General features: G+C 43.7%; 1 protein-coding gene across 3 annotated transcripts in view; it reads left to right on the top strand.

Moving 5' to 3' along the window:
• LOC141799639 (uncharacterized) overlaps positions 1 to 20,155 on the top strand; it is a 55,604-nt gene extending 35,449 nt beyond the window's left edge. For 2 of the 3 annotated variants that reach the window (XM_074681936.1, XM_074681935.1), the window contains exons 3-10: positions 6,762 to 6,964; positions 8,616 to 8,670; positions 8,769 to 8,859; positions 8,965 to 9,410; positions 11,444 to 11,608; positions 12,241 to 12,402; positions 14,346 to 14,480; positions 17,544 to 20,155. In XM_074681936.1, coding sequence (XP_074538037.1) covers positions 6,813 to 6,964; positions 8,616 to 8,670; positions 8,769 to 8,859; positions 8,965 to 9,410; positions 11,444 to 11,608; positions 12,241 to 12,402; positions 14,346 to 14,480; positions 17,544 to 18,053 — 1,716 coding nt within the window. In that variant the 5' untranslated portion in view covers positions 6,762 to 6,812 and the 3' untranslated portion in view covers positions 18,054 to 20,155. The remainder of the gene's footprint in view (positions 1 to 6,761; positions 6,965 to 8,615; positions 8,671 to 8,768; positions 8,860 to 8,964; positions 9,411 to 11,443; positions 11,609 to 12,240; positions 12,403 to 14,345; positions 14,481 to 17,543) is intronic. The other variant, XM_074681937.1, reaches the window with a different exon arrangement.
• Positions 20,156 to 20,767: the final 612 nt, after the last annotated feature.

Genomic DNA, 20,767 nt, shown 5'->3' with positions numbered 1-20,767 from the left:
ATGCATCAAATTTCATAGCTTATTTTAAACAGACACCAAGATTTTCCTAAAAAAGGGATAAAAAAATTGTCTGGATTTATTTAAATTTGAACTCTAAAAATAATACATTTCATTTGGAAAAAATGTTTCAAAATATATTGTTGTGTGTGAAACAGGTCTGTTTTCCATGATTCATAAAAAGTGGACTTTTCTGCTGGGTTACCGGAAAGCGCTCTCTTGAGTGGGTATATTTACTATTGCTTTGATACTTGAAGAAAACTGTACTGACCTACTTTCCCTTCATAAAGCTTTGCATAGATGATACGTTGGGGATATTTTTATTGTGTATTGTAATCGTAGTGCCAATACTAGAACAGTTGTTTCTGTGACACCAACGAGCTGTTTCCAGTAGTGACAGTTTGCCCTATGCTAACATCAAGTCATAAATCAGTCAGCAGTCACTAACTTGCCTGACTACCTCTGTTTCTTTCGTAAAAGCTTTCCACTCAATATCCTTAAAGTCTGACTGTATCCCGCTTGTCAGTCAGAAGTGAGAGATGTAAAAGCAAAGTCTTATGAGAACAAGAACAGCAGCCGAACATATGAGCTGGACAAATTTCTTTCATTTTAGATGACTGTAGGGAATCACCTGAGAAATGCTGAGGTTAACCTTAATATGCTTTATATACACTCAGCCTCCCTGGAGCTGCCTCGTCTGTGCTGTGTACGGCTCTTGGCTCCATTGTTATTGAAGTCAGTTCTATTGAGTCTTTCTGCTCTCTCTATAAAATCTACCCTACACACACACACACACACACACACACACACACAGAAAGCTGAACCAACATCTCCTGACGACTGAAGGCAATATTACCAATTTATGAGGACTCATGATGTAATTCAGATTGTAACTGTAAATGTAAATGTCAGCCCTAAATTATCACTGAAAATGAGGAGAGGCTTATTTTTAAACTGAAGAAAAATGCCCCACTTTTTGAGCTACGATCCAGAAGAGGAAAGTAAGAGGAGCAGCGTTCACAAAAGAAGCCTTGTGGTAATTAATCTGATTTAAATATCTAATTAAACAGATGACACGTTACAAACGCTGTAATATTCATTCATTTGCACAAGACAAGCAGCATTATGTTATCAGGCTCTGATGAATCCTGTCACCAGGCGATTGTTACTGCTATTCTTTTATTTTTTGAATGACAGATACTCCCCTCAACAGTCTGAGGCACGCAGAATTAATATGAATCGGGGTCTGTTTAAGCCAAGAGCTTGAAATTAAGCACATAAACCTCTTAGTGGCTGGAAAAACAGTTTTTAGGGCACATGAAAATTTAGCTGATTTTCTTCGCCACAGTCTATTTTAAGCACAACTTGAAGTGGAAAGTGCAATTAGCCTTTGTTGGCTCGGTATTGCATAACAAAGAGGCTGCAGAACTTCTGCTTCTAAAGGTTATGCAGAGCGTTGCATTTGACTTCTTCTTGCAAAGAGATTGAAGTTAGATTTGCAGCACAACAATCTCAAGTCTTCTGTGTGTATGTGTGTGTTTTGTTTCCTCTGTGAGTGTGTGTGTGTGTGTGTGATCTCAGAGACACAGATGAAACCTTCCACCCTGTGGTTGCGCTGCACCGCTGCATCCTGCTCGCTCCTCTGCCAGCTCTGCTGCTGCTGCTGCCTGCATCCGCCCCTCGACACATCTTCGCAGCTCCTAATTTGACCTCATTATCAACATCATTACCATCGGTATTAGTAGCTGCACCCTTCATCATCATCATCATCATCATCGCGCAACATCTTAAGAATAATCATCACCACCAGCAGCAGCAGCAGCAGCAGGCATGAATAGGGCTATCACCACCACTGTTATCATTCTCACTATGCAGCTATTATTATCACTGTCATCAGTTTTACTCCTGAAATGAAGACAGATGCTGGAGCGTGTTTTTTTTCGTGCCCTAACTGTGCATCGTTGGTGAGCGTGCTGCAGGGGCGTCGCACAGAAACTGCCTCTCCTCCTCCTCCTGAGTCTCGTTTGCCACTTGTGCACTTCGCTGTTAAGTACGCTGTGAGACATGTGCTCATTGTGCTCGCTCGCAAACGCGCCTCCTCGTATGTGTTTCTCCTCTGAATATTTCAGAAGGGGGGGCTGACAAAATGTAGACAGAAACAGACCGCTGATGACCTCCTTCTCATCGCCTCCTCCTCTTCCTCCTCTCCCTCTCTGTGTCTCTGTTCCCCTCCTCCCTGCGCTCATCGCACATTCTCCCAGGCTTCCCCGCTATTTCTCTCACCGTCTTCATCTTCCTCGTCTCATCACTCTCTTCTCGCTTTCCCTCCCCCACTGTTTATTACACCCTCTCCTCCTCATTCCCCCCTTCATATTACAAGTGTGCACCCTTTCTGTTTTCTCCTTTTCCCCCTCAGGTTTCTTGCATCTTCCACCCACCTGTCTGTCCTTTCATCCCACTCATTTGCTCCTGCGCCTCATACCTTTCCCTGTCTCTCTTCATTCATTCTCTCCTGCTCCATCCCTTTTTTCCCCTCCTCTGTTCTCCCCGTCTGCCTGCCTCCCTGCCTGCCTGTCTGTCTATTCCATAAAGGGCTGTCTGAGGCCTCAGCTCTGTTAATTCATTCGCTGTGCATCGCCTCACATATCTGCAGGGTCAGGCAGACAGACAGCGAGGAAAATAGAGAGGAAGAAGAGGAGAGAGGAGGAGGAGGAGGAGGAGGAGGACGGGAGATCTGGAGGAAGAGAGAGGGACCAAGAAAAGAGGACATGGAGAAGAAAAAAAAGACGCAGTTTTATCTCCAAGAAACAGAAAGCCAGAGCCAGATCCTGTGGTGGTGTTTTCCACAATCTCCGTCCCTCACGCACACACGACATACACAAGAGCTCGCTGTGACCTCCTTCTGCTCGCTGCTTGCGTTGTCATTTGGATCCGTGATGTTCAGCTTTCTGTCAAATCGAATACTTTAACCACATTGCTGCCATTGTCTCTGTTTGTGGAGGAATGTACGGCAAACATAGTGTGTCGTTGTGTGCCTGAGCAATGTGCAAAGTCTTGACTTCTGTTCTAGATTCCAAATGTCTTGCACTGATAAGTTCGTAACAGAGGAAATATTTACTCTTAGAGTGGCTCTGATTGACCAGCTTTCTATTGCACTGACTCAGTCTAATTTTAACGTAGGTGTGTGTTTGAATACTGTATGACGAGATTTTTGCATCACTACGTTGAAAGAGGTTGCAGCACACAGCTCACACAGAGTGTGTCTCTAATTAAATATTTACACCTAGTGGCTGCCTGGTCAAACTCCATCGAGCTGAAGTTAGCTCATCAACTTTACTTATGTTAGCCGTCTGAGAAACTTGTTACAAGGCTTACATTTCACAGAAGGGTTAAAAATAATAAAATATTCTTTATTAGGTTATCCATTAACTACTCCGCTTATCTTAGATGGTGTTTAAGAAAGCTGGAGCTGATATCAGCTGTCACAGAGCTACATCCTGTACAGGTCACCTGTCAATCACAAGACAAGACTGACCTTTAGAGTGACACAAACCAGGGATGTGACGATTCATCACATCACAGTTATCAACTGATACAAATGTGTGAAGATTTTAGGAACACATGCAAGCCTGAGATTGTTTATTTGAAGAGATTTTGTTTATTTGTATTATTCATTCAGCTATTTTGATGATAGATTTGTCTATAAAGTAAATTTTTGAATTTATGTAAGAGAAACTAAAATTTCACTTTCACTTTTAAGAGAAGTGACACTACCTCACTACCAATTAAAAAGGGGATTCTCTTTGATTTGTTAAAAATAAGAAAAAATATATTTGTAGTTTTTATAAATTTAAATGTATGTATGTGTGTGAGTGTGTGTGTTTTAAATTTTGCAGTCATTGTATGGTTTGTATTTTGCAGTTGTAGAAATAATCAAAAGAATCTTTTTCAGTCATATTTTGTCTGTAAGCCCTTCTGGAGAAAATTACATTGTTTACCCTGTATCAGAAATCACATCGAATCGTGACTTGAGCATATCATTACATCCCGAACACAAACAGTCACACACCCATACTCACACCTCTGGTCTACTAAAAATGTGTCTACAAAATATATGCAAAAAAAACACCCTAGACACCAGATTTTTTTTAATAAGGAACTAGAATTTTATAAATAAAAGCCCAAAATGCAAGTTATGATAGGAACTACAGGCTCATTGCGGGGCTATGAACCGCTTAGCTCCCAGTGCCACATTTGTGTTTACTTTTGACTGTTCTGTGTGTTCTGGCTTTAAGACAAGTCAGTGACTTTGAATTTCAATTTCCATTCAGATTTGGGGTAAATCAGCGTCATTACTCCGTTTTTTATGTGCATACATAAAAAGTCAAGGCAGGCAGAGCAGCAGCAAAGACCTTTGGATAAAGCCCAGGGGGAAACATCAGGTTTAAAAAAAATTAAGCCAATGCACAAGTGCTAAAAGTTGCAGTTCTTTAAGATTCCACTTGAGGCTGGCTGCAAAAAGAAAAACCCCAAACACACCAAGCCACCAAGAAACAGACTTTTATGACATTAAACCGTGTTCACACACTGGTTAAAAAAAGCTTATTTCACTACACACTGTGTACACACTGTCAGGGGGATGATTTTTTTTTTTTTTTAACTCAGCATTTTAGAAGATAATAAGATCACAAGTTTGTCCAATCAGAGAGGCAGCTCATGTGACTGACAAGTCTGGCACCATATAGCTGTCAGTAAGGAGGCTCAAAGCCAGTATGGCCCCCGTCTGCTTCATTACTCTGCATCATGAACAGGCGGGTGACGTCATGGAGACTACGCCCATATATTCCAGTCTGTAGATACAGCACAGAACTTAGTGAGCATCAGTGACAATGAGTATGACACAGCATAAGCAGGTGCTGGGGTGGAAGTGGGTTGTAGAGTGGTTTGCAGGGGAAGCAGCAAAACAACAGACAAGCTAAAGCAAGAAAGCCTGTTTAGCTATTTGCCAATTGGACGCCTCAGTGGCATCAGCTGATAGGGCTGACATTAAGAGCAGCTGGTTGAATTTTTTTAAACACAAAGGCGGCTCAATTTGTTTTCGAAAGTAAAAAACAAGCAGGTGAAGAAAAAAGAGACCAGAGAGATGGAGACAACACAAATGCACTGTAAGGGCAAAGTTAAGAAAATGAGTGACAGCAGGAAAAGGAGTAAAGTCTGCAGGATTAAAATCTCTTATCGAGCCACTGAACCTGTGTTGTTTCACTTAAATTCTTTAATAGAATAAAGTTAGAAGTTAAATTGTAAATACTTACAGGTTTGCATTGTATGATAATTTTTTTAGCACACTGTAGAGTGAGTATATAAAGACAAGTATAGAAATCTAAAAAACAAAAAAAAGCATTTTTTGACATCAATAATTAATTTTGCATACAATTTTACACTATTATTGGTAGTAAATTAATTTAAGCAATAAAAATAGTTGAAGAGCCGCTAAGGAGCAAAAAGAGCCGGCTCTCTAAAAAGAGCTGGAATTCCCATCACATTTCTAGACTCAAAATCCAGAAACGTAATCTGGATTGTGGAGCAGAAATGTAGGCGAGTGAAATAGTGATTGCTTGTGATCATCTTGGAATTGTTTGCACATGTGATTCACGGTACACAGTTGAATTTGCATTCAATCATGTTATTCAGTCAAGATTTATTTTTTGAAAACTTTATTCAAGTTGATAACATTAAAAAAACACAAAGAAGGGAAATTATAAAAAATTAATTTAAGCTGATGGCAGAAAAACCTTGAAAATTTTCAATATTCCCGAGCTAAAACTCCCTCTGAAATTTTCACTAAACTTTCCTCAAATTCACTGGAAATTTTCCACCCTTTTAAAACCTTACGTGCCGTCAGTTTTAAGAATTTAAACCTTCCCTTAGTAGCTAAATCATTTAAGAAAACGGCATCTGCTGCACATAAAACCTTAGTTTGTCTTCTCTTTGTTGTTTGTACAGCTAAGTAAAATGATCTGATTATTCAACCTGTGAAGTGAAAAGTGTGAATTCTCATTTGGGACCTTGGGCAGTTTTAACTTAAACAATAGCAACCGGTGCAGGAACAATCTCCTGAGAGATAAGTCATGGTCTGCGTGTGCATGTGGAGTGGGCGATAATTCAAGGATGATTTACCTCCCTCTGTCTCAGAGACGGAGCAGAACTCGAGGCATGAGAACGGTAGAAGCGTTACCTTGTTTGTAGAACAAAAATCACCACAGTGTGTGCTGCTGTTCAGAAACTTGAAACTCTTGTTGTGAGTGTTTGAGCCCCTGTTGATCAGAGAGAAAAACCAACGTGCTCTGCCAGGAAATGAAGTGTGACAGCAGCTGGTCTGGTCTCTTCGTCACTGAGACACTACTCTGGGGAGCTCAGTTGGTTTTTCCAGTTAAACTAACACAAGACTCTCTCTGGCTAGTCAAACGAATGTTCCGCTGTTGTTTGATCTTTTTTTAAACAACAGAAAGAAAGAGTGTGATGAAACCTTTTTTGGCACGCTCGCACTTGCTTCCTTGTAAGGTGTTCTATTTTCTGTGCATTATTCGGCTTCTAATGAGTCAAAAATAGAAACTGATATGTCAGAAAGAGACAGCGACAAAAAGCCGGCGGCAAACACACACGCGTGCACGCACAAACACACACTGTCTCCCTCTCTGCTGCGTTTCTTCACTTTGTTTAATCTCTCATGTCACTCATATGTTTCGTTCTTTCTCCGTTTGCAGGTTTTCCTGTGCAGACAGTCTGTGGCAGAGTTTGAGCCCAAGTGGAAGAGAATGAGTGAACGAGCGGGTGTCATGGATGACGGTCAGGGGACAGATCTGGAGAACCCCCCTTACCAAAACCTGCTGCTCCTGGGAGCCATTGCAGCAGCATCCGCCTTCGTGGTCACCATCCTGATCGTCCTCGTCTGTGTTGGCTGCCAAAGGTAAGAGGATAGTCACATGACTTTAATTAAAAAAAAAAAAAAAAAAAAGAAGGGGGTGGACAAAAAACCAAAAAGATAAAACAGACAGAGTTGTATCATCTCTGCTGCAGGCCCTTTGTGCCCTCCCACATCACTCTCATCATCCACTCCTTCTTTTATCCGCCCCTACTTCTTCTGAACTCTTCTCCTCCCACCCTCCGTCCCTCCGTCCATCCTCTCCGTCTCTTTTATCCCTTGCTCCGAGCAGAGTGGCAGTAATGAATGTTAATGGCTGTGAGTGTCACATCAGATGAAATGATGTTTACGGAGCGCTGAGGAGGACGGGGCAGAGTCAGAGCAGCCTCACGCCATTCCTCCCCGCTCAGGAAAAGCAATGGAGCACCCTGCGGTTTTAAAGAGGATCAGACTCTGAGCCAGGCAGGAGCAATGGAGCAGCCTTTTCTGTCTTTCTTTCCTTTAAATTTTTTTTTTAACCCTGAGGGACCAATCAGAGGCTGCTCTGTGGCTTTGTTGCCATGGGATACACAGAGAGGGTTGTAGAGAAATGTCAAAGCAGCTCATGTCATGGAAATAAAACCGTTGTGAAGATGTAATGATGAAACATGTGCTCTTGCTCAAAATCACTTTGTCTCATACAAATACAACAAGGCCCTGAAAGGAGAGAATTTACTGTTATTGATTTTCTCCTATTGACTCGAAGACAAATCAATCCTTCTCTGCTGCCCCTCTATTCTAAGGATTACGGTAGATACCTTGTAAGGTCTTTATCAACTAAAAAAAACCCCTGCAGAATAATTGTTGCTATTCTTCTTACGTCTTCATTCCTCCTTGACATTTCTACACTTCAGCCCTCCTGTTCCATGTTATGACGACAACTCCAAGGGGAGCTTTCTTCACCTTCTCGTAGTCCCCTAGGGGTGTGATGGCCATATGTTTGTAAGAATAGCACTGAGTTCCAGCTCACTGAAGGAGGCAATAAGCTTCTCCAGTAACACGACTGATTGTTGTACTTTTCCCTGTCATATTACGAGCACTTTGTAAAAATAAGATGAGGATTCCTGCTCCAGTTTGCAAGCCAGAAAAAGCAACGCACTACTTCTTTGTGTATCGAAGCACAGCAGTAAGATCTCACATTATATGAGATGCAGATCCTCATCCTTCAAAGTGAGAAAAAAAAGAGATGGGGGTAGAAGAGCTCTCACATTCACACCTGCACCCAGGAGCTTTTGTCTTCTTATTTCATCTCCTCACTTTCCCATATCAACAGTCTCCTATAGCTACAACCTCCAGGGATCCACAGGGATGCATAACACCACTCTTTAAGCATTTGTTGCACAAGATTAACACCAGAGGGTGGTAATGTGAGATGGCAGAGGGAATTGGCATTAAGGGAATAAGAATACTTGGTATTTATTGTGAAAAGAAGTAGAAAAACAAAGATTCTCAGTGAAGGACAAGCTTGGCTTTAGCAGGAAAGAAAACCTGAGTCACGCTGCACTCACTGTTTGACTGGGCTTTTGTTACTAACCAAGGACTTTCATGCCCCGACTAGAGTTGGACGCAGATAGCATCTCCCTGCTCCGAGTGTGTGTATGTTTCTTTCTCTGTCCACCGGCTTATGTTGACCTTCCTCTCTTTGATGTTGTGTCAGAAAAAGCAAGAGCAAGCACCCCCCAGCAGGAGAAAAAGGGACCTCTGTAAATATGGTGAGACATGCTTCTAAATGACTCTTTCAGATACAGAATCAGATACATCTGTTTGCATGTTTTCTCCTCATATTAACCTGCACTGATGTGTCTGACAGCAGGGCACCCTTCGACACCCGAAACTGAACTCCATGAGCAAATCTGACACCAGGCTACATGAAATCAATCGCTTTCCCTGCAATGGGAATTGTAAGTGCTTAGCAACGCTTGTTTGTGAGATTTTAAGGTTACACAACCCTAAGCTGTCACTCAATTAAGTCCCACTTTTCTGTCTTCCCCTTCGTCTCTGAGCAGCTGTTAGCAAAAGCCGTCCAGCCAGCATGGACCTCCTGCTCCTCCACAGTCGGCGCTCCCAAACAGACCTGAGGCCCTCCCATGGGCGCCAGCTTCCCCAGATCCCCACCAGTCCCCAGGGGTCAAACCAGGGGGGAGGAGGGGAAGTAGGGAGTGATGGAGGGGGAAACGGAGGAGGAGGGGGAGGGGGAGGCGGAGGAGGAGGAGGAGGGGAGGCTAGAGACCACACCTACACAGAGGTGGGGATACGGAACAACCCCACACCCACCCACTGCCTGGATGACGGCTTGTATGAAAGTGTTGGTGTCAGGGAGGGGGACACGGGCCCAAAGGTTCCCTCTGCACCGCCATCCACGTCATCCAACAGCACCCCAGCTTCAGTCAGAGCTGCACAGAGCCCCCCAGCTCAGACCAATGGAGCTCGCAGTGGAAACGGGCATGGGAATGTAAGTTTACACAAGCAGAGACTGTGAGCAGATGGACCGATCTGTTACCCAATGATTTGTGTTTATCTGCTTGAAATTTTGTAAAATGAGGGAGTATCGGCTAAAATGCACCGGATGCGTCTGCAGTGCGTCTTCATTTCGTTACGGCAAACGGATCAAAAAGGTTTTATTCAAATCACTGTGTCAACTTAAACTGGATCCGTTCTGATGCAGTACAACTGTGTGGCTGGTCTGTCGTGTTGCAGGTAACACGCAGCCAACTTATTTTTGACAGACATGGGGCTGTGACTCATAAATTAAGGACGCGGTCACACTGGCCAACCGTGCCTTGCCTAAGCACGATTCAGCCCTAAAGCACGTTTGGAAAGGCCAGTGTGACCGCAACTGTGCCGTGCTCGAGCACGATTCCCTTCCGTGCTTTGGCACGCTTCGGCACAGTTTACTTCATGCATGAGCACAAGCACGCGGACAGCGCGTGTGATCCTTGACGTATGATCACCGCGAGCGCATCCCTCGATGATCAATTTAAACGAAGCGGGGTGTTAGAGGCATGTGTCGGGCGAAAACGACTTAATATAAGTCCAAAAGTCTCTAAAGTTGTAGCAGTACTCTCTGTGTCTCATTGTGCTGACTCTGATGAGATCGCGCTTCTTGTAAACAGACGCTTCACGATGACGTAGGCGGGCCGTGCATGCTTGTGATACCCACTAAAGTCTGGTTCACGTAGGGGTAGTGTGACCGCTGGCCGTACTCTCCAGCTGGGAATCGGCGCTGCGGGGGGGCAATTGTGCTCAAGCACGGAACGTTTCGGATGGCCAGTGTGACCGCGTCCTTAGCGTAGGAAAGAGGACAGGAAGTTGTGACCTTAGCCCGACCGATTAATTGTTCGGGCTGATTAATCTGGCCGATTATGCCTGTCACCGATTAATGAACATCGGCCAAAATGTAGCTGATCATAAAAAATTTGTTCTGCGGAGATTCTGTCCCTCCTGTTCCGTGTGTCTGTGTGTTGGGCTGCACACTGCCCGAGTGCCCGCCCCCTCCGTCCACCATTATCTACTGTAAGACTATAGAATGGCGTTTTAACGTTGTGTAAGTTGCTCATTGTGTGTTTACAGTTTGACTTTTTTTTCCACTTACTGTGTTTACAGCTTGTTCTTATTTATTATTGGTCAACACTACAGTTCTTATGTTGACAGTTTTATGATTTAAGTTCCTTGTTTTAATTTAATAGTGTCTTAATAGTGTCTCTGTCTCTGTCTTGAATCATATGGGTATTATAATAATTTGTGTTCATATACAGTATATGTCCTGTGTATATCAATGAATTTATTATACATATCAGCCGATATATCGGACATCGGCCAATATATCGGACATCGGCCGATATATTGGATATCGGCTTTTTTTGCCCCAGTATCGGTATCGGCATCGGCCCAAAAATCCCATATCAGTTGGGCTCTAGTTGTGACCGGAAACTACCTAAAAACACCCAGTGACTTTCAAAATAAAACAGATCGTGTCATAATCAGTTCGTATTTAGCTTGACTACAAGGATAAACGGACACAATGGGCAGAGCCAGATCAGGAGTCAACAGGTTTGAGGTTTTACAGTCCAACATGAATGAAGAGAGACTTATCAATAGAGTGGGAAGCATGGGAACTCCTCAGTGTGTGACTCCAGCTGTCTGTCAATCACGCAGCTTGTCAGACTGAACACGCAGCTGGTGTAAGTTGACGAACGCAATCAAGATGCAGCGCAATGGAGTAGCACTGCAGACGTATCTGATGAATGGTCAATTTTGCCCTTAAAGACTCTGATTACGGTGTTTAAACCAGCAGAGGTAGACATTAAAAAAAAGGAAGTTCAGCAATTGTCTGCAAGAAGTTGTCAACAGTTCTTACTTTGTTTGCCTCAAGCAGATGCACTTTACATTAAGTTCATTGTTAATTTGGGATTTTTTTATTAATTTGTTACCAACTCTTCTCGTATTCTACAAAAGCATGTGTTTCTGTATTTTTCCTTCCTTAAGGGGGGCAGAGGGAACGGCCGAGGCAATGGCACCATAAACGGACCACTGACAGGAAGAACTAATGGCACCAGTGCAGTCAACAGGTCTCCTCTGTCATCTGTCAACTCCCTGGCCAGCCACGATCCCACTGCAGCTGAATACGCCTCCATACGCAAGTTCAGAAAGGTGAAAATACAAAGACGTTGTAATCAAAGATTTTAGCACAGAGATGCTCTTTCATGGTTCTTGTTTTTCACTGAGTCAGACTTGTATCAAAAGACTTCCTGGGTTTGTTGTCGAGCCAGATGCAAAAACAGGTAATGATGGGACCTAGAGGAGTGCAGGTTTATTTCTGTATGGGCTGAGGTGGATGGCTTATCTTTCACATCATGTGATGGCATTTATAAAAAGATAAATAGGCCTTCATCTGACGTCTGAAGAAAAACTGGTTAGTATAGAATTATTTTTTTTAATTCAGGGGATGAAAGGGAGGAAACTAGCTAAAAACATAAAGCTGCTGCATTAACAAAATGATAGTGTAATAAGCATTAGCATTCAGCTAGCATTCATCAGATTGTCTTGCACATACATGCATGAAACAAACATAAATGCAGCTATTTGGTGCACTGTACAAAGATACCCTAAGTTATGAAACAGCTTTCTTACTTTTAGCTCACGCAGATAACTTTTAATGCCTGTCACATACTATCCTGGCATGCATGAAGACTGGAGCTAAATGTGTTCATGCAGACTTTTTTCTTCTTCTGTGACTAAAAGAGCTCTTGGTAATGTTTTCTTGGCTGACTCAATCCCTCAAGGTTGAGAAGACAAACAGGAAGGAGAATAACGGGGCCGACAGCCAGTCAGACAGCCAATCGAGTGTGAGTGATTCACCCTCCGCGGCTCCTCCTCCGCTACATCGCAGTCAGGAGTTTCCACGGAAACCTCTGGAGCCGTTTCACCTTCACTCCTTCCCAAAGGTATGAGAGTCATCGGATCAATATGCTTTGGGTTAACCCTGGCGAAGGTGTAAGTCTGTCTGTTTGCCACCAGAGGGCACTGTCCACAAACAAACTGGCCTAAAGACTCTCAAAGTTCAGGATTTTTAACTCTACTTTTGAGATTTTCGTTATTAGAGATAGTTATCTTTTAGAATATAAGAGTCTTTTATTTTATTTTTTTAATGGAGCTTCAAAGTGATGCATTTACAAATTTTATACCTATAAAGTTTTTTGTTCTTAAGATGCTCTTGTGTCAGAGTGTGCTAATTACATAAAACAGATATGGTGCCAGTTGGGAGGTGTTTCCAACAGTCAAGGCCACAGTTTAGGAGCGTTCTGTGAGGGAAACAGACACACAATGATCGGATGGTGGTCAGCCTTTCCCTTGGCACACATATCTATTTCTTATGCATTGTATTAGCTTTCGCTGTTGTGAGTGTGTTTGTGTGTTTGGCAGTGTTTTAAAAAGGTGACTGTCCTTTGTGTATGAGATTCAGCAGACTGATTAAGCCGTTTGAACAGTTTTGTCTTGACTGTGGACGTCTGCCCAGTTGTTGAACTGCACTTTTAATCTTTTGCAGCTAAATCCTTGATGGTGCGTGTGTGTGTGTGTGTGTGTGTGTGTGTGTGTGTGTGTGTGTGTGTGTGTGTGTGTGTGTGTGTGTGGGTGTGCTTGTGTGTGTGTGTGTGTGTGTGTGTGTGTGTGTGTGTGTGTGTGTGTGTGTGTGTGTGTGTGTGTGTGTGTGTGTGTGTGCTCTTTCCGCCCCTCTGTGCTGTGCTGTGCCGCGCAGTATTAGAGCGGCCAGGGTAAAGAGTGGAAGGATTGGATTATGTAAGAGCTTGGCTGGCTGCCAAGCTGCCTGTGTGTATGTCTGTTTGTGTGTGTGTGTGTGTTTATGTGTGTGTGTGTGTGTGTGTGTATGTGCGGGTCTCTGTTCCCATACAATCTATCAGCAAGTCTATGTAGAAAGAGCTAACAGGTAGCCAGCAGCCAGAGTGGGGATAAATAATGTTCCCATATTGAAGCCATTTACTCTGCCCCGGCTTCTATTACTCACTCCCCCTGCACAGGGAGACCATATAAAAGTTTAATCATCCTTGGGCCGTATGTGCACACACAACTACAGTCTTTCTAATTGGTTTTCAAATGGTTTCTAATTGGTTTGATCACCAGGGGTGCTAAATATTAAGGTCTTTTGTTTGTTTGCCTAACATGAAGCAAACTGTTTCTACCCTTTAGTGTTTTTGTCATCTATGGACTTATAAAAAGAGACTTTATGTTTTTCATTAGATCTCTGCACAAGTTGAAGCTTTTTTTGTGCTTGGCAGTGTTGTCTGTGTGTCACTGGAGTAGTTTGTCAGTCTGTCATGTAGATATTTTTAACCAGAAACATTTGCATAGATGGAAACTTGTGGAAAAGTCTGTCAGAGAGGAAAGGGGAACTGATTAAATTCTGCTAAACATTCAAAGACAGGGCAGGCTGTTTTTTTTTAAAGCACAGCTGTGTCTAAAAAAACTCAGCTGAAAAAATCACCTACAAACACCTTTTTTCTCTCCGTGACTGTACCGCGGGCTGATTTGTTTGTTGATTTGAAGAAAAGGTTTAGTCCAGATCATTTAACATGAGTGGGTATTTTGGAAAATGAGAAGGGAAAAAAGAATCTTAAGATGTACCGGCCAAAAATGGAAAAAAGCAGATTACATTGAGAGGCTGCAGCGGTTAGTGCTGTTTCTTAACAGTGAAAATTCTCCCCTGGCTGGGGCCTTGTCAAAATGAATCGTTTGAAGCTCTGGTCTTTGCTGAACTTTGTTCTCACTAAAGTAAAATCACTTTTTTGACCCTTCTTGTTTCACGATTTGATTCTTCGCTGAAACAGTTGGTCAATAGTTGTCTGACCGTCTGTGTTGTTTGTTTTGTCAGGAGGCAGTGTTCATTGGCAATGGGGAGCAGTACATCTGGAAGCCTCCGGAGGAGGATGACATCATCACCCTGCACCCACCTCCGCTCCGAGGAGAGAATGGACAGGGGCACCCATCGCCTCCAACTGCAAAGGAGGTTGTATTCACATATATTGGAGTGTCTTTGTGTGTCTTTGTGTTTGTGTTTGTGGTGCTGGTGGTTTGAGGAGTGGGGGAGGCTCCGGGCAGACAGACGGACAGCTCCCTGATTTGTGACTGCTGTGTTTACTCATCGGGGCGCCCGTTTGATTGGGTGCACCGTCATAACACCGCTGCCCTGTGACCCGCCTGTCATACGAGGTTTCTGCTTACAGCCAGAGGTTACGTTACACGGACGCAGCACCCCCAACCCCCTGCCTGAACCCTGACCCACATCCCCCTGCCCCCCCGATCCCTCCGTCTGTCTCCAACGCTCACATGAGCAGACATCGGTCTCCAGCATCACCTGCTGCAGAATAATTAAGTATCGCTTTGCATTCATGAAGATGTTTGGTTAACTGTCTCTTGGTTAAAGGGGTTAAAGTCCACGCTCACCGGTGATATCATACACCCCACTACATGTGCTTCCACAGGCACCAGCTCCACCCCCACCTCTTCCCCTCAGTCCCTCTGTTGCTCTCCACTGGATGCAGTGCATACTGAACAGTTAGGGAACTTATATCCTGCCTTTGGGGCTTGAGGAAGTTAATCTGAGATGGAGGTGTGCCCCTGAAAAAAGACCACTGCCTATAATCAGTCAACTCCTTTTAAATGTCTTTTTCCCTGTTTTGAATGTATGACTGAAGAGTACATCTGAATTTGAGCTGAGAAAAATAACCTCATGCAGCTTGTGTTGACTAAATTAGAGAATTAACATTTTGTTCCCAGTCTGAAACAGAGGATAATCCAGATCCAGGACAAGCTGAATGGATGGTTTATTTATTCTGTTAGGCATTGTAAGAGTGAACTAGAAGCTCTGACAAGGTTTAATCCAGTGGTAAGATCTTTGTCTAAGCCAGTGTTGAGCCAAGAGTTTGAATGTTGTATACAGAGATTAAAGGGTTAAGTCTCTGCTGTTTGGCTCATGACTTAAACTCCTCCTCTGCAAATCAAACTGGCACACAGTGCAACTGGCCTTGAACGCCTGCTGCAATCTCTCCCTGTCAAATTTCTCGTTCTTTCTTCAAACTTTCTGTCCTGTTTTTTCCAAACTTCTCTCCCTGAGCTGATGTGTTTTTCCATTCCAGAATATGTTGTTGCCCTGACATGCCCCTATACTTTGTATCCTCTGGAGTTTGTCAGTTGCAGCCGTCAGGAGGTGTTGAGTTTCCACTCCCACCTAAATCTCCTCCTCTGCTCTGGCACTCTCTCCTTCTGCTCCACTCCCTCTGTGGCTACAAGGAGGCGCTGCCTTCTTCAACCAATCACGTTGCACAAAGCATGTCTTTACCAGATGAATACTGACTGCTTGCAGACTGCTGAGAAATATAGGCCATATTTGCTATTCACAAAGTTGATCACGCACAGATGCCGATGTCGGTCATGCATACTGTTGTGTGTTGCGCGAATAACCGGTAGATGTTGAAATTAAATGTCACTTCTCAAAGCCTCTGTTTGTGCAGAGAGCCACAGCAGAACCAGAGGAGACACAAGTGAGGAGCACAGGCAGAGGGGAGGAGAAAGAAAACATACAATGCACAAGCTTCCTCAACAGCTGCAGCCCAGTTTTGAAATCCCCATCATCTTGTGACTTCCTTCCTCTGCTGCACAGAGCTGCAGAGTATGTGTGCACAAATGCACACACACACACACACACACAAAAACTGCACTGTGTGTGCACACTTGTAGCATACGCTGGGGTCTTTGTTTATCCAAAAAGGTCACACAAGAGATTTGTTGGGGGGTGGGGTGCGCATGTCGCTTGAAGTGTGACAGAGATTGAAAAAGAAACGCACTTAAAGGTTTTTCTTTTTACTTTGATTTACGTTACCCACTTTAAAGACAGCTATTTTTATTAATCCTTGAAGTTAGCATGAAAAATAGGCCTGGATGCACCAAAAAGTGCACTTTTCTCAAGTTTCTTAAGTATTCTCAAGTTTCAGTTTTTTGGGAGCTGAACAAAAACAAGGCCAATCTGTGAGTGTGTGTGCAGAAGAGAGATAGAGTTTGCACAGCCAGTGTTTCTCAGGGCCACTGGAGCAGAGCTGCCGGTCTGGGTGTGAACACGGAAGGTAAACATTACCATGTCCCACAATGCTCTTGTCTTGCACTCCTCTTCAGGAATTTTGTCACAGAAATGCCAAAGGTCACAACACTGGTTTGTCCAAATTCCCCATAAGACCTCAATCATGCCTGTTAGCCATGATATCATCACTGATGTGATTTATGGTATCAAAACATAAACAGTAAAAAAGCAGATACTTTACATTTTTTTAGATTTGCAGACACACGTATGCACTTACAGAAAACACTGTCCCATGCATCTCATTTGCAAATGAGAAGTGAGCAAAGTCCATCAGTTAACTCCACTTAGCAGCTTTTTTCTGAAGTGTGTTGGCTGTCATCCAGATCTTTCACACCATACCCTGCTGCTCTGTTGCCAAAGCAGTTGTGGTGAAATTTTAACAGGTCCATCCACTGCAAAGCTAACTCTGTCACTCAGCCTAGACCTCAGCAGACTGATAACACAGTTTACTCTGTCTTATCCTACCCCCGTCGAAATAGGTCAGGTTACAGCACAGAGCCGGCTCTGTCAACACATTTGCAAAGTACAGCGCGCGCACCCACGCATTTTATGCTCACACGTTGGTTTGCACACATCATATTTGCAGCATTAGAGGTTTAATTTCGTGTTCACATAATGTAACTTTATGTTTGGCATGCAGAAGGTGATATATTCATGCACAAATATGGGCTCAACATGCTCACTGCATATTTCTGTGTCACAGTTGGCAGGTGGGTAAAGTGATAAGAGTCTCTGGTGAATCCCAGTGCAGTGCAGCATGTGTATCTCAAGTGTGAGCTGTGCTTTCAGACTTCACATGAAGAACCAAAAAAGGCCAAGAATGAGGCAGAAACACCTTCCATTTAAAAGGCTGTAACACATACGCTGTAGGGTAGAGTTTTACAGTAGTTCAGTGTCATTAACTGACACCAAACTCTCCTCTGTGTGTGCTCTCAGATTGCAGACACCTACTCCATCGTCTGTAAATCCCAGAAGAAGAAACCTCCCATGGAAAACAACATGGCAAAGACCCTCCCCCGCTCCTTTGGTGGAGGTTCCCGTGGCCGGGGCCGAGGAGTCCAGGCACAGGCGCGCTCCCAGGAGGAGCCCTGCTATGAACCGGTGGGGGACAGGTCCTGGTCCACATGTGTGATGTATGAATCCGACCCTGCTTATGCCACCATCGACCCCCAACGGAAACGTGAGCAGGCAGGAACCAATAACAGCACAGCTGGGGGTAACGCCACACTGAAGAGGAAGAAGCAGACACAACCTCAGCAACAGCAGCAGCAGGCAGCACCAGCGGCAGCTCAGGGCTCAGGACCCGCCGCCCTGCCTGCCAAAGGCCTCCCAGGTGAAAACTTCTATGAGACCATCAGCGACGTGAAACAAGGGGCCAACAGCTCCAGCACCACCACCATCTTCACCTTCAATGACGGGATGGAGATGTACGTCACCGGCCTGTAGCTGGCTCAGAGGACCTGCTGGTACAGAGTCATGAAAGGGACCTCCTGTTCACCTGCCAACAGGCTGTTGTACATAGATACCAGACCCTCAATAGACAAACAACATGAGGATCCACTTTGTGATGGTACAAACAGGGTCTTAATCCAGGTTCAGACTTCCCTTGATTGGTCTGTACTTCAGAACCAGCCTAAGCCTAGTCCAGCCCAAATATGGACCAAATGTGTTTTAAATAAAAAAAGAAGAAAACTGGAATATACATCTTCAACCTACTGTGTCACTGACAATACTCACCTGTTTGTGCATCATTTTCCATAATATCTTTATTTTTATATGAACACTGTACTCTTTGTAGAGTATGTGGTGTAACTCACAATCTTTATTATATATTATAAAAAAATAAATGTGCATGCATTGTGCTTACACACTCCTAAAAAAACCTAAGTAGCAAGGAACCTGGGTATGTTAAGAGTATGAGGCACACAGTAAGCTATTGTCACCCATTTACAGTCACACTTGCACACATATATGCTTCATCTTTTGGGGACTTATGTAATATAAGCAGATGGATGTCACAGAGATTTGCGGTGCTTAACTCTCCCTGAGCAAACATCTGAAACAGGTTCTCAGTGCGCACCCGCCTGTTGCCTGGCAGACAGCATTGTGCCACTGTGTTCAAACAGGGCCTCATACACCAAGGCTTGTCTAAACTCAGAAGTGATTAAAGGCTGTAGTCCTCATTTCACAAATTACAATCATTGTGCCCTCAACTTATCAGCGGTTATTAACGAAAGTTCTCATGAAAACTACTGAAATGTTCGTTCTAGTCAATGCTGTAACTTCTCATAAATTATGAGATTAATCGACAATCCTAGCTAATATTTGGCAAACATCTGTAGCCAGAGGCATGATGACACACCCCAGCACTCCCTCGCACAGACACACAAACACACTTATATTCAGAAAAGTCATTCAGGGTAAAGTGACCAGGTCAGGGGCATGAAGGTTGTGTAAGAATTTCCCCAGAGAGATGTGGGTTTAAGATTTCACAATAAGAGAACTTAAGAGTATAACAATATGAAAGCATAATAAAACTATTCAAATAAGAGAAGAATATTTTAGAAATTAAGGAAGTGAAAGAGTATCTGGGTATGCACCCTGTACAGTTAATATTTGGTTTCCTTTGGGTGCTGTAAACATCTGATTTTATGACCATTGTTATTTTGCACCGGACAGCTGCAGGACTTGCTCAATTGTGCATTAAGATGTTGTACAGGGCGTTTCCCAGCACAGTTCGGATTCGCTCTCTGGGTCTAAAGTAAGAGCCAGACCTCCCTGCAGCTCAGCAGACGTAACTCTGGTGGTTGAAATAGAAGCACAAGGTTAAGACTCCAGAAAAAATAAGGAGCTGGGCATAAAAGCCAGTGAGTGTCCCTTGGAAGTCTGCCCCTTACCCGTTCCCCATCTTTGTCTCCAGCCTCTGCACTCAGTTCACTTCCATTATAAACAGTGGCTTTTCCGTCTGGCTTAGGGGAACATTACAAAAAGATAAAACCAAGGAAGGAAACAAAATATTAGAAGCTTGATAAAGATACTAAAGAGAAGAGGGGGGAAGGGATACACTGCTCATGGGTTGAGAGATTTATAAGATCTCACTGTGAGGCAACCATGCAAGGAGAAGACGGGTTTAGAAAGGTTAGTAACATAAATATATAAATGCTACTGTGTCAGAGAGTATGTAAAAACAAAATGCACTCTGTGTTTTAATGCACTGTTTAATTTTTCTTACCTACTGACAGTACCATTGGTTGAATAGCTCATGCCACTGCCATGAAAACAATGTTTATGTTGTTGGTGCAACTTTTTCCTGCTTGATCAAAAAAGTGCATGCTTTGATATATGGAGGTGAAAACAGAATATTGTGGTACTTAACTGATCTCTTGTTTGTTAATCTTTTCTGCTGTACTTTTTTATGTGACGCAAGAGCAGCATTCAGTCCTTTTTTTAAAGCTATAACTTGGAGGAGGAAAGGGGAAAATAGAAAGTTAGAGAGAGAAGCCAACAGAGGTTTAGGGCAGAGCTTTGTTTATCCTCTGCTCTTTAGGGAGTAAAGAAAAAGGAGGGATGGAGGTGTGGAGGGGGGAAGGAACAGCTAGTAGAAAGCTGGATGAAGATCACTGCAAATGGACACAAACTCCTCCCTCCAGTATATGTTTGCGTGCTTGCACACACACGCACACACACATACACACCTGCAGGCACACATACACACCGCTACATTGAGCCATGTGTGTTTCCAGTTTAGGGAGGGAAGCACACTTTGCTTCCACTTGGTCAGCTCTTGCAGATACTCCCTCCCCCAGCTGTGTTCATCCTCCAATAACCAACACAGACCTCTCTTTCGCTCCTTCTCTTCTCTGCCTCACCTCTCTCCTTCACTGTGCATGGGGAGGGGGCTTTGATGTCCAGTTCTGAGGGACTCAGGGAGTTATATGAGGGGTGAGGGGAGGAAGGGGGTTAGGGGAGGGGCAGAGGCAGTGGGTCAAGCCAGCCCCTGTCTGATATCAACAATGCACCAACGGCTCAACAACTGCCTGATATGAGAAATGGCGAACAGCTGAGACGCTTAACAAGCTCTGCTGAGGCTTCCCGTAGACAATGCTGGCTGCAAAATCGCTATCACACGTAATCCTTTTTCTCTGGCTGTCACTTTACGT

This window comes from Halichoeres trimaculatus, unplaced genomic scaffold, assembly GCF_033239565.1.
Source record: "Halichoeres trimaculatus isolate MK-OKI-2021-1 unplaced genomic scaffold, fHalTri1.1 fHalTri1_scaffold_11, whole genome shotgun sequence".
Classification (NCBI taxonomy): Eukaryota; Metazoa; Chordata; class Actinopteri; order Labriformes; family Labridae; genus Halichoeres; species Halichoeres trimaculatus.
The sequence above is the reverse complement of the archived record's forward strand: the minus strand, read 5'-3'. Positions and strand labels throughout refer to the sequence as shown.